This window comes from Pantherophis guttatus, chromosome 4, assembly GCF_059756535.1.
Source record: "Pantherophis guttatus breed Tessera chromosome 4, ASM5975653v1, whole genome shotgun sequence".
Classification (NCBI taxonomy): domain Eukaryota; kingdom Metazoa; phylum Chordata; class Lepidosauria; order Squamata; family Colubridae; genus Pantherophis; species Pantherophis guttatus.
Window position 1 is genome coordinate 155,056,013 of NC_142066.1, and position 12,239 is coordinate 155,068,251.

General features: G+C 44.2%; 1 protein-coding gene across 2 annotated transcripts; it reads right to left on the reverse strand.

Annotated features, from left to right (window-relative positions):
* Positions 1–3,504: 3,504 nt before the first annotated feature.
* On the reverse strand, positions 3,505–11,443 carry LOC148114391 (uncharacterized). 2 transcript variants are annotated; one of them, XM_087893127.1, is made up of 4 exons: positions 11,183–11,437; positions 10,261–10,328; positions 4,566–4,653; positions 3,505–3,778 (listed from the first exon to the last, which is right to left on the reverse strand). In XM_087893127.1, the coding sequence occupies exons 1-4, from the start codon at positions 11,428–11,430 to the stop codon at positions 3,775–3,777; spliced, it is 408 nt and encodes a 135-aa protein (XP_087749253.1). In that variant the 5' UTR covers positions 11,431–11,437; the 3' UTR covers positions 3,505–3,774. The 2 variants fall into 2 exon arrangements, 1 of the variants encoding a protein (XP_087749253.1); XR_015734134.1 differs by lacking the exons at positions 3,505–3,778; positions 4,566–4,653 and adding an exon at positions 7,872–9,205 and having other exon boundaries at positions 11,183–11,443.
* Positions 11,444–12,239: the final 796 nt, after the last annotated feature.

Sequence of the window (12,239 nt, forward strand, 5' to 3'; positions counted from 1 at the left end):
ACTTATAAAAATAGGGAGGTGTACATTTCTGTAATTTTGTTTTTTTAATACTTACTTGATCACCTTATGAGAGAGAGACCAGTTCAAGAAACTGACTCCATAGGAAGACTAGAATTATAAATTATTGACATAAGCCCATTATGGTGAACCTATAGGACGTGTGCCACAGGTGGCGCGCGGAGCCATATCTGTGGGCACAAAAGTGTTGCCCTAGCTCAGCTTCAGCGCGCATGCATGCGCTGGCCAGCTGATTTTCGGGCCTTCCGGGCCCACCGGAAGTTGGGAAACGGCCATTTCCGGCCTCCGGGAGGGTCAGGGAGGCCATTTTCTCCCTCCTCAGGCTCCAAGAAAGCCTCCGGAGCCTGGGGAGGGCGAAAAACTGGCCTACTGGGCCCACCAGTAACCTTTTTGCCATTGCGTGCCAAAAGCGGGGGGAGATTGGGGGAGTCACACACACATGCGTGGGGGGGCGTTGAATTACGGGTGTGGGCATGCGTGTGCGTGACCCCCCCGACACGCTTCCCCCGTTTTTGGCACGCGACGGCAAAAAGCCGTCACTGACATAGACTATAGTAGCAGAATCCTGCAAGCCTGAAAAATAAAATATTTTACTTTTCCTCCCTTTTGTAACCTTCTGAGTCAAGGAAGGTCTCCTGGACCACTCCAGAGGCCAAAAGTCATTCCAGGAGGGGGGGTGGCTTGTGTGTGCCTTGCCCGTGCCCCATTTTTGCTAGCAGAGGCATCACAGGCTGGTCCTTTGCTATTTCCAGACCGGACCCGCAGGCCAGATCTAAGCACCCCATGAGCGGGATCCGGCCCACGGGTCTTGAGTTTAACACCCTTGGCCAAAAATCATCTAGCAGTCTTCCATGCCTAAGTCAGAACTAGAACTCCCAGTCTCCTAATTTTAGTGATTCACTCACAACTGTGGCAGAAAAAGTTGAAAGATGGGGCAAAATTCGCTTAACAACCGTCTCGCTTCCCAACAGAAATTTGGAGCTCAATTGTAAGTCGAGGATTACCTGCATTGGTGCCTCATTTGAAAATACTTGTTTGAGAATAAGATACTTTTAATATATTTAATTTTCTTCCGTGGGATAACTATGGCCGCCAGGCCACAGAGACTGCGGGGAACTTTATAATTGCATCCAGAAGATTCACACAGACAAACACTAAATACAGAATCCCAAACCCAACTCCCATGCTACACCCAGGAGAATTTCCCAGATGTTTCCACTTTCCTGGTGGGGGGGAAAGACGCTAAAAACCAATTTCTATTTTGTTTGAATGTGTGGGAAGTTTTATATCAAAATACATTTTATTCTTTATACTGTCTCCATTTTCCCTTAAAAATGAACGGAATCCACAATGGGCTGACAGTCAGAGTCTCCATTAAATAATTGACAAGCAGAAACTAAGTTACCCAAGAAAAAATAGCAAACAGGGGGAAATCTTTTGTTCAAACTTCCTTAGAACAGGGGTGAAATCCAGCAGATTCTGGAGAACCGGTAGCGGAAATTTTAAGTAGTTCAGAGAACCGGCAAATACCACCTCTGGCTGGCCCCAGAGTGGAGAGGGAATGGAGATTTTGCAGTATCCTTCCCCTGCCATGCCCACCAAGCCACTCCCACAGAACCGGTAGTAAAAAAATTTGGATTCCACCACTGCCTTAAACCCCCCAAATAAGTTACCCCAAGCTAATTCACATATCAAAGGAGAAGGTCTATAAACACAAATAGAGTTAATTAAAACAGTATTCCAGCAGAACTACACACAGGTAGTCCTCAATTTACGACCACAATGGAGCCCAAAATTCCAGTTGCTAAGCAAAACATTTTTAGAGTGAATATTGCCCCATTTTACGATCTTTCTTGCCGTAGTTATTAAGTGAATCAATGCGGTTGTTAACTTCATGACACGGTTGTTAAGTGAATCTCGCTTCCCCCTTGACTTTGCTTGTCAGAAGGTCGCAAAAGGGGATTTGAGTGACCCCAAGACATTGCAACCGTCATAAATATGAGTCAGTTGCCAAGCGTCTGAATTTTGATCGTGGGGATGCTGCAATTGTTGTAAATGTGAAAAGCGGTCATAAGTCCCTTTTTTCAAGTGCTGTTGTGTATAAACAGTGAGCAACCCCATACTCACTAACACTGATGATGTTACCTATTTGGGTCATGAAACGTCAACCCTGAAATTGACCATATCTGTAAGAAAATCACCAAGGTCAGAGAGCACCAAGGGACTCACAGCCCTCCTCCTCCTCCTCCTCCTCCTCCTGATGTTACCGAGTTGGGTCCTGAAATATCTTCAAGAAAATAACCAAGCTCAGAGAGCACCGAAGACTTTTTATTTTTATTTTTTGCATCCTTCTTCTCCTTCTTTTTCTCCTCCTCCCTCTTCACATACTCCTCTTCCTTCTACCACTGATAATGTTACCTAGTTTGGTCATGAAACATCTGCAAGAAATGTTCACTCCTTTTTTCCCCCCCAGGCAAGTTATTAATTTGGCTTTTTTTTTCTGTTGGGAGGAGGTCAAAAAACTGAATTCAGGATGAGCCTCAAATACTTACAGTTGCCACATCTTTTCAAGTGCAGGGGTTTATCAAGAGGCTAAATTAGGAACCGAGGTACTCTAAACAATTTATCCCAAAAGTTTGGAACCGGTTCCAGTTTCCTTGGTGACTGTTTGAAAGAAGAATTCATCCATCTCTTCTGATCCAAACCACTGATTTCTATGCACAGGGTCATTGCCATTCAGGACATATTTCAAATTTCACACATGGCGACATGAGCTTCAGAAGCAACCTCGGAAGACGGCCAAGTTTCTCAAATGATAAGTTTCGTGGGAAGAATGCTTGCCTGGATGGATGGATGGATGGAAGCGAAGGAGGGCTGTCAGATTCCAAAGCCATGTTTTTTATTTATTTATATTTTTTATTTTATATCCAATTTATATACCGCCCTTCTCCCTGAGGACTCAAGGCGGTGTACAGCCAAATAAAAACATAAATTACAAACATTAAAATAGTATTAAAAGAATATATATAAATTTGGCCCCGTAATTTAAGAACAATAACAAACCCATTTAAAACATTTAAAAAATTAAGAAAAAAGTTAAGCCCAGCTTGCTAAAAAAAGAGGGTTTTAAGGGCACAGCGGAAGGCACCGAGGTCTTGAATTCTTCGTATCTCTGGGGGCAGCTGGTTCCAGAGGGTGGGAGCCCCCACAGAGAAGGCCCTCCCCCTGGGGGTCACCAGTCTACATTGTTTGGCTGATGGCACCCCGAGGAGGCCCTCTCTGTGGGAGCACACGGGTCGATGGGAGGTCGTCGGTAGCAGCAGGCGGTCTCGAAGATAGCTAGGCCCTATGCCATGGAGCGCTTTAAAGGTGATAACCAACACCTTGAAGCGCACCCGGAAGACCACTGGGAGCCAGTGCAGCTCGCGCAGGAGCGGTGTTATGTGGGAGCGCCATGCAGCTCCCGTTACTACCCGCGCGGCCGCATTCTGGACCAGTTGGAGCCTCCGGGTGCCCCTCAAGGGGAGCCCCATGTAGAGAGCGTTGCAGTAGTCCAGGAGAGAGGTGACGAGAGCACCTTGTTGGGAAAAACCAAGATGGTCCATCAGCAACTTCTCACCATCGATGGCGAGAGGTGGGCCAGCTCAATTTTCCCACCTTAGGATATCTTCTGACCCAGCTCTCCAAACAGACAAACTCTCTGTAGCTGAATCGTTAATTCCTTTATTAGGAGTGCCAGCAGCCCCAGCAAGTCATTCATCTACAGAAGAAAAATACGTTATTTCTTTTTAATAATTGCATTATTTTTGTTTTTATTTTCTCCCTGGCACTATCCCTTCTTGACCTGGTTAATTCTCGGTCCGGTCACCTAAATTTCATTTAAAAAAATAAATAAATTAGTATTACTAAGCTGTTTGGCATCATGTGAGATTCACTAGGCTAAATTTCTGGGCTAGTCAGAGAGGAAGTCTTTCTTATCTCAAGGTAGGGCTAATCGATATTGTTGTTCCCAAAAATTGGATCAAATTCAGAAAAACCAGCCTTGTTCTCCATTTACAGGTAGTCCTAGACTTACAACCATTTGTTTAGTGACCAAGTTACAACGGCCCTGAAAAAAGTGATTTATGACCATTCCTCATACTATCTTAAGCAATTTGACCACCCATGAAAAGGAGCTATCCAGTTTCTTCTTAAAAATTTCCAGAATTTCCCCTCTTCTCTGTGGGTCCTTAGTGCTCTCTGAGCTTGGCTGTTTTCCTGCAACATTTCATAACCCTATTAGGTAACATCATCAGTGCTAGAAGGGAGGAGGAGGATGAGAAGGAGGATTCCTGGTGCTCTCTGAGCTTCGTTTGTTTGCTTGCAGATGTTTTATTACCCTACTAGGTAACATCATCATCATTATCACCATCAGGGAGTGTGGGGTTTGCTTCTTGTTTATATATACTAGTTTGGCATTATATGTGGAGACATGGTTTTCTCCTGGGTAGTTCTGTGATTAGGATGTTTTCTGCTTGGTTGTTTGTCTGGAATTAATCCCTGCTTACCTGAATGTTGGCTGGCTGGGGAATTCTGGGAATTGAAGTCCACCTATCTTAAAGTTGCTAAGATGGAGAAACTCCGGTCTAAACACCTCTGCAGACAAGGAATAAAAAACATGGTTTCTTTCTTGCAAGTTTTCTGGCTTTTAAAAGGGCCAGCACCTTGTTAAATTATCTTGATTATTGGTAATATTCTACCCTAGTAGAACAGGAGGCAGATCGTAACTGAACACATGGTGGGCCGTGCCACATTCCCACGCACCTTCATGAGATATTAGCAGCTTCCTCCAATTGACACAATGGGCATTACTCAGCATGTGTTCCTTTGCATAAATCAAGAAAACTTTAATGTTGCCTTGGAGTGTTTGAAAAATATGTTTTCTTTTTAAAGAGGGCTTCACACCCGATTTATGGAGCTTGGCAATTTTCTCCTGTAATTTTTCTTTTTCAGTTTTTTTTTCCGGGGAAGGGGGCAATATGATTTCAATTTCAAAATTTCAATTTAAAACAATTAAACAGGCTTCACTTTTACCCACTTTTTAAAATAAGTTTTTAATCAGGTTCTTGCCGTTTTTCCAATGGCTGCCACTTATTGACAGGGAGGAAATGTCCAGCATCAGCTTCCCTGCGTTGTGTACACACACAACTGGGCAAACAGCAAAGAACATGGAGTGACAAACATGCTTCGATTGCAACCCAGAACATGCAGTCATCCAGGTTTCTTCCTTGGGAACATGGTTATAAGGCAACAGGAAGGGAGGGAGGGAGGGAGGGGGAAGCGAAGGAAGGAGAAAGAAAGGGAGTAGGAAGGAAGGAAGGGGGAAGAAGGGAAATGAAAGGGAGAGGAAGGAAGGAAGGAAGGAAGGAACCTGGAAGGGGGAAGGAAGAAGAATGGAAAGCAAAGGGAGGGGAGGAAAGAGAGAAAAGAAGGGAGGGAGGGAGGGGGGAAGCGAAGGAAGGAGAAAGAAAGGGTGTGAAGAGAGAAGGAAGGAAGGGGGAAGAAGGGAAATGGAAGGGAGAGGAAGGAAGGAAGGAAAGAAGGAAGGAAGGAAGGAAGGAACCTGGAAGGGGGAAGGAAGAAGAATGGAAAGCAAAGGGAGGGGAGGAAAGAGAGAAAAGAAGGGAGGGAGGGAAGAAGGAAGGAAGGAAGGAATCTGGAAGGGGGAAGGAAGAAGAATGGAAAGCAAAGGGAGGGGAGGAAAGAGAGAAAAGAAAGGGAGGGAGGGAGGGAGGGGGAAGCGAAGGAAGGAGAAAGAAAGGGAGTGAAGAGAGAAGGAAGGAAGGGGGAAGAAGGGAAATGGAAGGGAGAGGAAGGAAGGAAGGAAGGAAGGAAGGAAGGAAGGAAGGAAGGAAGGAAGGAACCTGGAAGGGGGAAGGAAGAAGAATGGAAAGCAAAGGGAGGGGAGGAAAGAGAGAAAAGAAGGGAGGGAGGGAAGAAGGAAGGAAGGAAGGAAGGAAGGAATCTGGAAGGGGGAAGGAAGAAGAATGGAAAGCAAAGGGAGGGGAGGAAAGAGAGAAAAGAAGGGAGGGAGGGAGGGGGGAAGCGAAGGAAGGAGAAAGAAAGGGTGTGAAGAGAGAAGGAAGGAAGGGGGAAGAAGGGAAATGGAAGGGAGAGGAAGGAAGGAAGGAAAGAAGGAAGGAAGGAAGGAAGGAACCTGGAAGGGGGAAGGAAGAAGAATGGAAAGCAAATGGAGGGGAGGAAAGAGAGAAAAGAAGGGAGGGAGGGAAGAAGGAAGGAAGGAAGGAATCTGGAAGGGGGAAGGAAGAAGAATGGAAAGCAAAGGGAGGGGAGGAAAGAGAGAAAAGAAAGGGAGGGAGGGAGGGAGGGGGAAGCGAAGGAAGGAGAAAGAAAGGGAGTGAAGAGAGAAGGAAGGAAGGGGGAAGAAGGGAAATGGAAGGGAGAGGAAGGAAGGAAGGAAGGAAGGAAGGAAGGAAGGAAGGAAGGAAGGAAGGAAGGAACCTGGAAGGGGGAAGGAAGAAGAATGGAAAGCAAAGGGAGGGGAGGAAAGAGAGAAAAGAAGGGAGGGAGGGAAGAAGGAAGGAAGGAAGGAAGGAAGGAATCTGGAAGGGGGAAGGAAGAAGAATGGAAAGCAAAGGAAGGGGAGGAAAGAGAGAAAAGAAGGGAGGGAGGGAAGAAGGAAGGAAGGAAGGAAGGAAGGAAGGAGGAATGGGAAGTAAGGAAAAGGGGAAGGTAGGAAGAAAGGAAAGGGGAAGAAGAATGGAAATTAAGGGGAGGGGAGAAAAGACAGACAGGAAGGAAGGGAGGGAGGAAGGAAAGGTGGAAGGAGAAAAGGAAAGGAAAGGAGGGGAGGGGAGCGTGAAGAAGGAAGGAGGGAGGGAAGGAGGATCATTTGCAAACTGCTTCCCCCCCCCAGTTCAGTAAGAAGCTTCCATAACAGAAAACATTTTTTAATTAGTTCTAACAAAAAGGAAAAAGGAGCTCATTAAGCAAACGACAACTAGGCTCAGAGGGAAATGCCTGCTCCCCAGGGCTTGCCAGCTCTCTGCCTCCTTCCTAGGAAGCTGTTTCCATCCTTCACTCCCCCGTATAATTCTTCTTTTCTCCTTGAAAAAAATCACTCTGCTTGTTGAAAACGTACAGATAGTCCTCGACTTACAATCACAGTCAAGCCCAAAATTTCTGTTGCAAAGCGAGACATTTGTTAAGTTAGCTTTGCCCTATTTTACAACCTTTCTTGCCAATGTCATTAAGTGAGTCACTGCAGTTGTTAAGTTAGTCACACGGTTGTTAAGCAAATCTGGCTTCCCCATTGAGTTTGCTTGTCAGAAGGTCACAGAAGGGGATCACGTGATCCCGGGACACTGCAACCGTCATAAATATGAATCCATGGCTGTGTCTGAGTTTTGATCTCATTACCATGGGGATGCTGCAACCGTCGTAAGTGTGAAAAATGGTCCTAACTCACTTTTTTCAGTGCTGCTGTAACTTCTAATAGTCACTAAATGAAATGTTGTAAGTTAAGGACTACCTGTAATCTGCCACTGCTTTATAATTACCCTGGTATAAAAGTACAGGCAGTCCTTGACTTACAACCACACATTTGCTGACCGATCCAAATTATAAAGTCACTGAAAAAAAGTGTTATAACCCTTTTTCATACTTATGACCTTTGTCCCCATGGTCACGTGATCAAAATTTGGATGCTTGGCAACTGTTTCATATTTATGACGGTCGCAGTGTCCCAGGGGCTCACGCGATCCCCTTTCGTGATCTTCTGACGAGCAAAGTCAATGGGGAAGCCAGATTCACTTAACAACCGTGTCACTAACTGAACAACTGCAGTGGTTCACTTAACAACTGTGGCAAGAAAGGGTCAATAAAATGGAGCAAAATTCACTTAACAACTGTCTCGCTTAGCCTAACAACAGAAATTTTGGGCTCCATTGTGGTCGTAAGTCGAGGACCACCTGTGATGAATGTAACACAACCGGAAACCTTGGGAAATTCCCGCAAGGGGGATAAATTGTTTAGCCTGACTCTGATAGTTCCGTGGACCGATCTTTGCCGTTTGCTCAGTTGGGGGGCAGAGGGGGGAGAACCCACCACCCGGCTGGGCACCAGAGTCCGTCCTTAGGCTGCCGCAAGGCAGCCGAAGCCTCAGCAATATTAGTGGCAGAATTTTAATTTTCCCCCATCGGCCAGAACCGCCTTTAATCACAGAGATTGATGGCCCCATCAATAGAGGGGGGGGGGAGGCTGTTTGTTTGCGCTGCTGAGACGGAAAGAGGGAAGTGTTTGAATACTAAATTCCTGGATGCCTTTTGCTGTGATGAAGAGGGGGAGGGGAGGGAGGGAAGGGAAGAAGGGGGAGAGGAAGGAAGGAGGGAGGGAGGGAGGGAGGGAGAGAAGGAGGAAAGGAAAGGGAAGGGAAGGGAAAATAGGAAGGGAAGGGAAGGGAAGGAAAGGAGGAGGGAGGAAGGAACAAAGGAAGGAAGGAAGGAAAGAGGGAGGGAGGGAGGAAGGGAGGAAGGAGGGAGGAGGGAGGGAGGAGGAAGGGAGAAAGAAGGGAGGGGGGAAGAAGAAAAGATGGAGGAAGAAAGAAGGGAGGAAAGGAAGGAAGAAGAAAGGATGGAGGAAGAAAGGAGGGAGGGAGGGAGGAAAAAGGAAAGGGGGAGGAAGAAAGGGAGGAAGAAAGGAGGGAGAGAGGGAGGAGAAAGGAAAGGAAGAAAGGAGGGAGGGGGAGAAAGGAAAGGGGGAGGAAGAAAGGAGGGAAGGAGGGAGGAAGGAGAGAGGAGAGAGGAAGAAGGACAAAAGGCCATCAATTTGCAACTACAAGCAGGACTAATGCATTTCTCCTTCATATCAAATGCAAGTGAATTTTCTTCCTTTTTCTCCATTTTGGTGGCATCCTGTTCCTTGAGAAATTCTGGGAAACACGCATCCCTTTTATTGACATCTGTGCCACCCCAATTTGTCCAAAGCCATTGCTCTGTTGTTGTTGTCGTTGTCGTTATTATTGTTGTTGTTGTTGTTGTTTTCAATGTGGACTTTAAAAACTGATTCCAAAGGGTTTTTAAAAAAATTCAGAGCTCCCCCAGAATGTCTGTTTTTCCCTTTGATCCCAGATCCCCTCCTTCTTCTCTTAATGGGCCATGGGAAAATTGTCTTGGAGACAACTGAGTCACTGAAAAGAAGGGAAAATTTGAAATTTCAAGAAAGTATCTTCATTCAAGAGATTTATGGCCCTGCTTTAAAATCACATTATCTAGTTCGGAATCGATCTAATAAGAGTCCATTTAAAACCCATTTCAGTATTAATAAAGTCTAAGCGACAGCCAACCAGAAAAGAGAATAGCAGGGAATAAAATCTTGTAGTCCTCGACTTACGACCAAAACTGAGCCCAAAATGTCTGTTGCTAAGCGAGACACTTGTTCTGTGACTTTTCCTCCGTTTTACGACCTTTCTTGCCACACTGTATAAGTGAATCACTGCAGTTGTTAAGTGAGTCGCATGGTTGTTAAGTGAATCCGGCTTCCCTATTGACTTGGCTTGTCAGAAGTTGCAAAAGGGAATCAAAGTAATCCCGGAACATTGCAACCGTCATAAATATGAGTCAGTTGCTGACCTGAATTTTGATCAGGTGACCATGGGGATGCTGCAATGGTCGTAAGTGTGAAAAACGGTCATAAGTCACTTTTTTCAGTCATCTCACTTGCTTAGCAGTGGAAATATCTGTGGCTCAGTTGCGGTCATAAATCGAGGACTATCTGTATAGAATGAACACCAAGAATGTAATTTCCCCAAAGTCTTAACTTGGTGTCTTCTGGGCTGCTTTGCCAAATTTGACATCTGAAATTTTCATATTTGTGGCTCCAACCATAAAGATATTTTTATTCTGCATCAAAGGAGCATCAGATCTCTTCCCGTAATTTTAGTGACAATTTCTTTGTGTACTTTATACCGGCTGTTAAACTGTCATCTTCGTAGGTACAAATCTCTGTGGCTTCCATGAGGCTTTATTTGAAAATGCCCTGTTGAATAATTCTTTCAGAAATTACGGTTAGTCCTCGACTTACAAAATACAAGTGAGGCCAAAATTTCTGTGGCTAAGGGAGACAGTTGTTAAGGGAATTATTGTTACAGATGAAAATACCTAACCTGATATCTGTAAATATGTGTGCTTGTTTATATGTCATTGTGTGATGTCATTGTGTCACTTACCATTGGTTAGTACTTACCATTAGCCCCGCCTTCTCTGTATATAAGTTCTTGCTCCTCCCAGATTAGTGCCTGTCTAATTGTGTTCCTGAGGAAGAAAAGAAATAAATATTACTATTACAAGAAAGCCTACAGTCTCTTATATATGGGCCTAACCAGGATAACCAAACTAGCAACAAATTGGTAGCAAGAGGATGGTTTGGTAGGCCCAACCGAACATAAAGATGCAAGACTCACATAACGACAAAAGAAGACCTGCCACCAGATACATAACGAAAAGAATGGCAGCTCAACTAACTCCTGACAAATATACACCACTTGAAAATATTAAGAAACAAACGCAATTACAAGAAAATGAACTGCTAACACCAAACAAAGAAGATGAGGTAAAAAGAAAAATACTAGAATTAATAGAAACAACTACAGCTGAATCAAATCTGCTTGTGAAAATCCGCAGCATAATAAACGACCACGGAACAGCAGCAGATAACGAAAATAACAAACAAGAAAACTGCAAGGTAAGAAATTCAACCCCTGACTTCAAAAATGACACCAAAGATGGCGACAGCTTCCCGCCTTTTTCATGGCAGCCATCTTACCCACCTAATACCTCTAAAATGCCTGACCAATTACTAAAAGAATTCCAAACCTCAAACTACGAAATAAAAAACAAAACCTACCAAGAAGATGATTACCCGAGTCCAAAAACAAATAAAAAACAATTATTTAAACAAAACAAAGCTCAACCTACTGAAGTAGAAATAGACAATGCTATACAGGTGCTAACTGCAGCACTCGGGACTAAACTAACAATACCAAACAAACAACCAGAAAATGAAATAGAAAATTCTAAACTACCATCTACCAAAGGCCAAAAAGAAATAGACTGTCTAAAGAAAGGCCTAGCCACCCGAAGAAAGACAAGCTGGCAATCATACTTACCTACTGAAGAGCAGCTCCCTGAACAACCCGGCTCCATTGGCAATGGCGGCCCGCCTCAAGCTCCACTTACTGACGACCTCAGAGAAGACTCCCCGATGAGCAGAGCAGCACCCCAGGCATTCTTCAGTCACCAGAGGCCCTCCGGAAACAAAGCAGAGCAACAGAAGGCCGTCTGGGACTTCACCCCAGGAGCTGCAGACACAGGAACCTCCCTCATCGACTGCTGGAGAAAAATGAGGACTGAGCATGCCCAGAACGAGCCTGCAAAGAAAGAAGAAGGAAACATAAATACAAGTCAGCGCAACATAGAGATAAGTAAATACAGACATACATCTACCATACCCAGGCCTTATTGTGAGTATGCTAAGGTCTTAAATCATGGACAGCTACTAAACATGAATAACACCTCACTACACTCAGGGACAATACCTCCAGACTTTATAAAATTGAAATTAGATGGAAGCAACTTAATGGAATGGGATCAGTGTTTACAGATTGTATATATGAAAGAAAATGTTTTATTTTTTATTGATAACCCACCAAATAAGCCTTGGACCTATGAAATAGACTGCCTCCACCACAAAGCATACTATATGTTAATTGTTTCTATTTCCCCAAGTATACTCCCCAGTATAGAGCATAATTTAACTGTATTTGAAGTATATCAAAAATTATTCAGACTGTTCTATAGCAAAAATGTAGCCACTACCACAAAAATCTCTAGGGAATTCTATTCTGCCAAACTAAAACATGATACATCCATGAGTGAGCATATCTTGAATTTAAACGCTGTAAGAGCAGACCTTATTCAAAGGGGAGAAACCATTTCTGACAACACCATGAAAAGCATTATAATTAACTCACTAGATCACAGCTGGGATAACTACATTACACTAATAGATAACCTAAGTATAGAGCAAATTACTTTAGAAAACCTTACCAATAAGCTTATTACTGAAGATAGACTTAGAAGAGAGCGATATACACAACAAAGAGAAGGTAGAAATCAAAGAAGGACTGATTTCAGGGCCAGAGACAGATACCCACATGAATGTCT

Coding starts and splice junctions, on each gene's coding strand:
- LOC148114391 (XM_087893127.1), bottom strand. CDS start 11,430: ATGCTCAGTCCTCATTTTTCTCCAGCAGTCGATGAGGGAGGTTCCTGT. Junction 10,329..11,182: donor AGGGAGCTGCTCTTCAGTAG/GTAAGTATGATT, acceptor TTTCTTCCTCAG/GAACACAATTAGACAGGCAC. Junction 4,654..10,260: donor CAGAGAAGGCGGGGCTAATG/GTAAGTACTAAC, acceptor CCTTGTCTGCAG/AGGTGTTTAGACCGGAGTTT.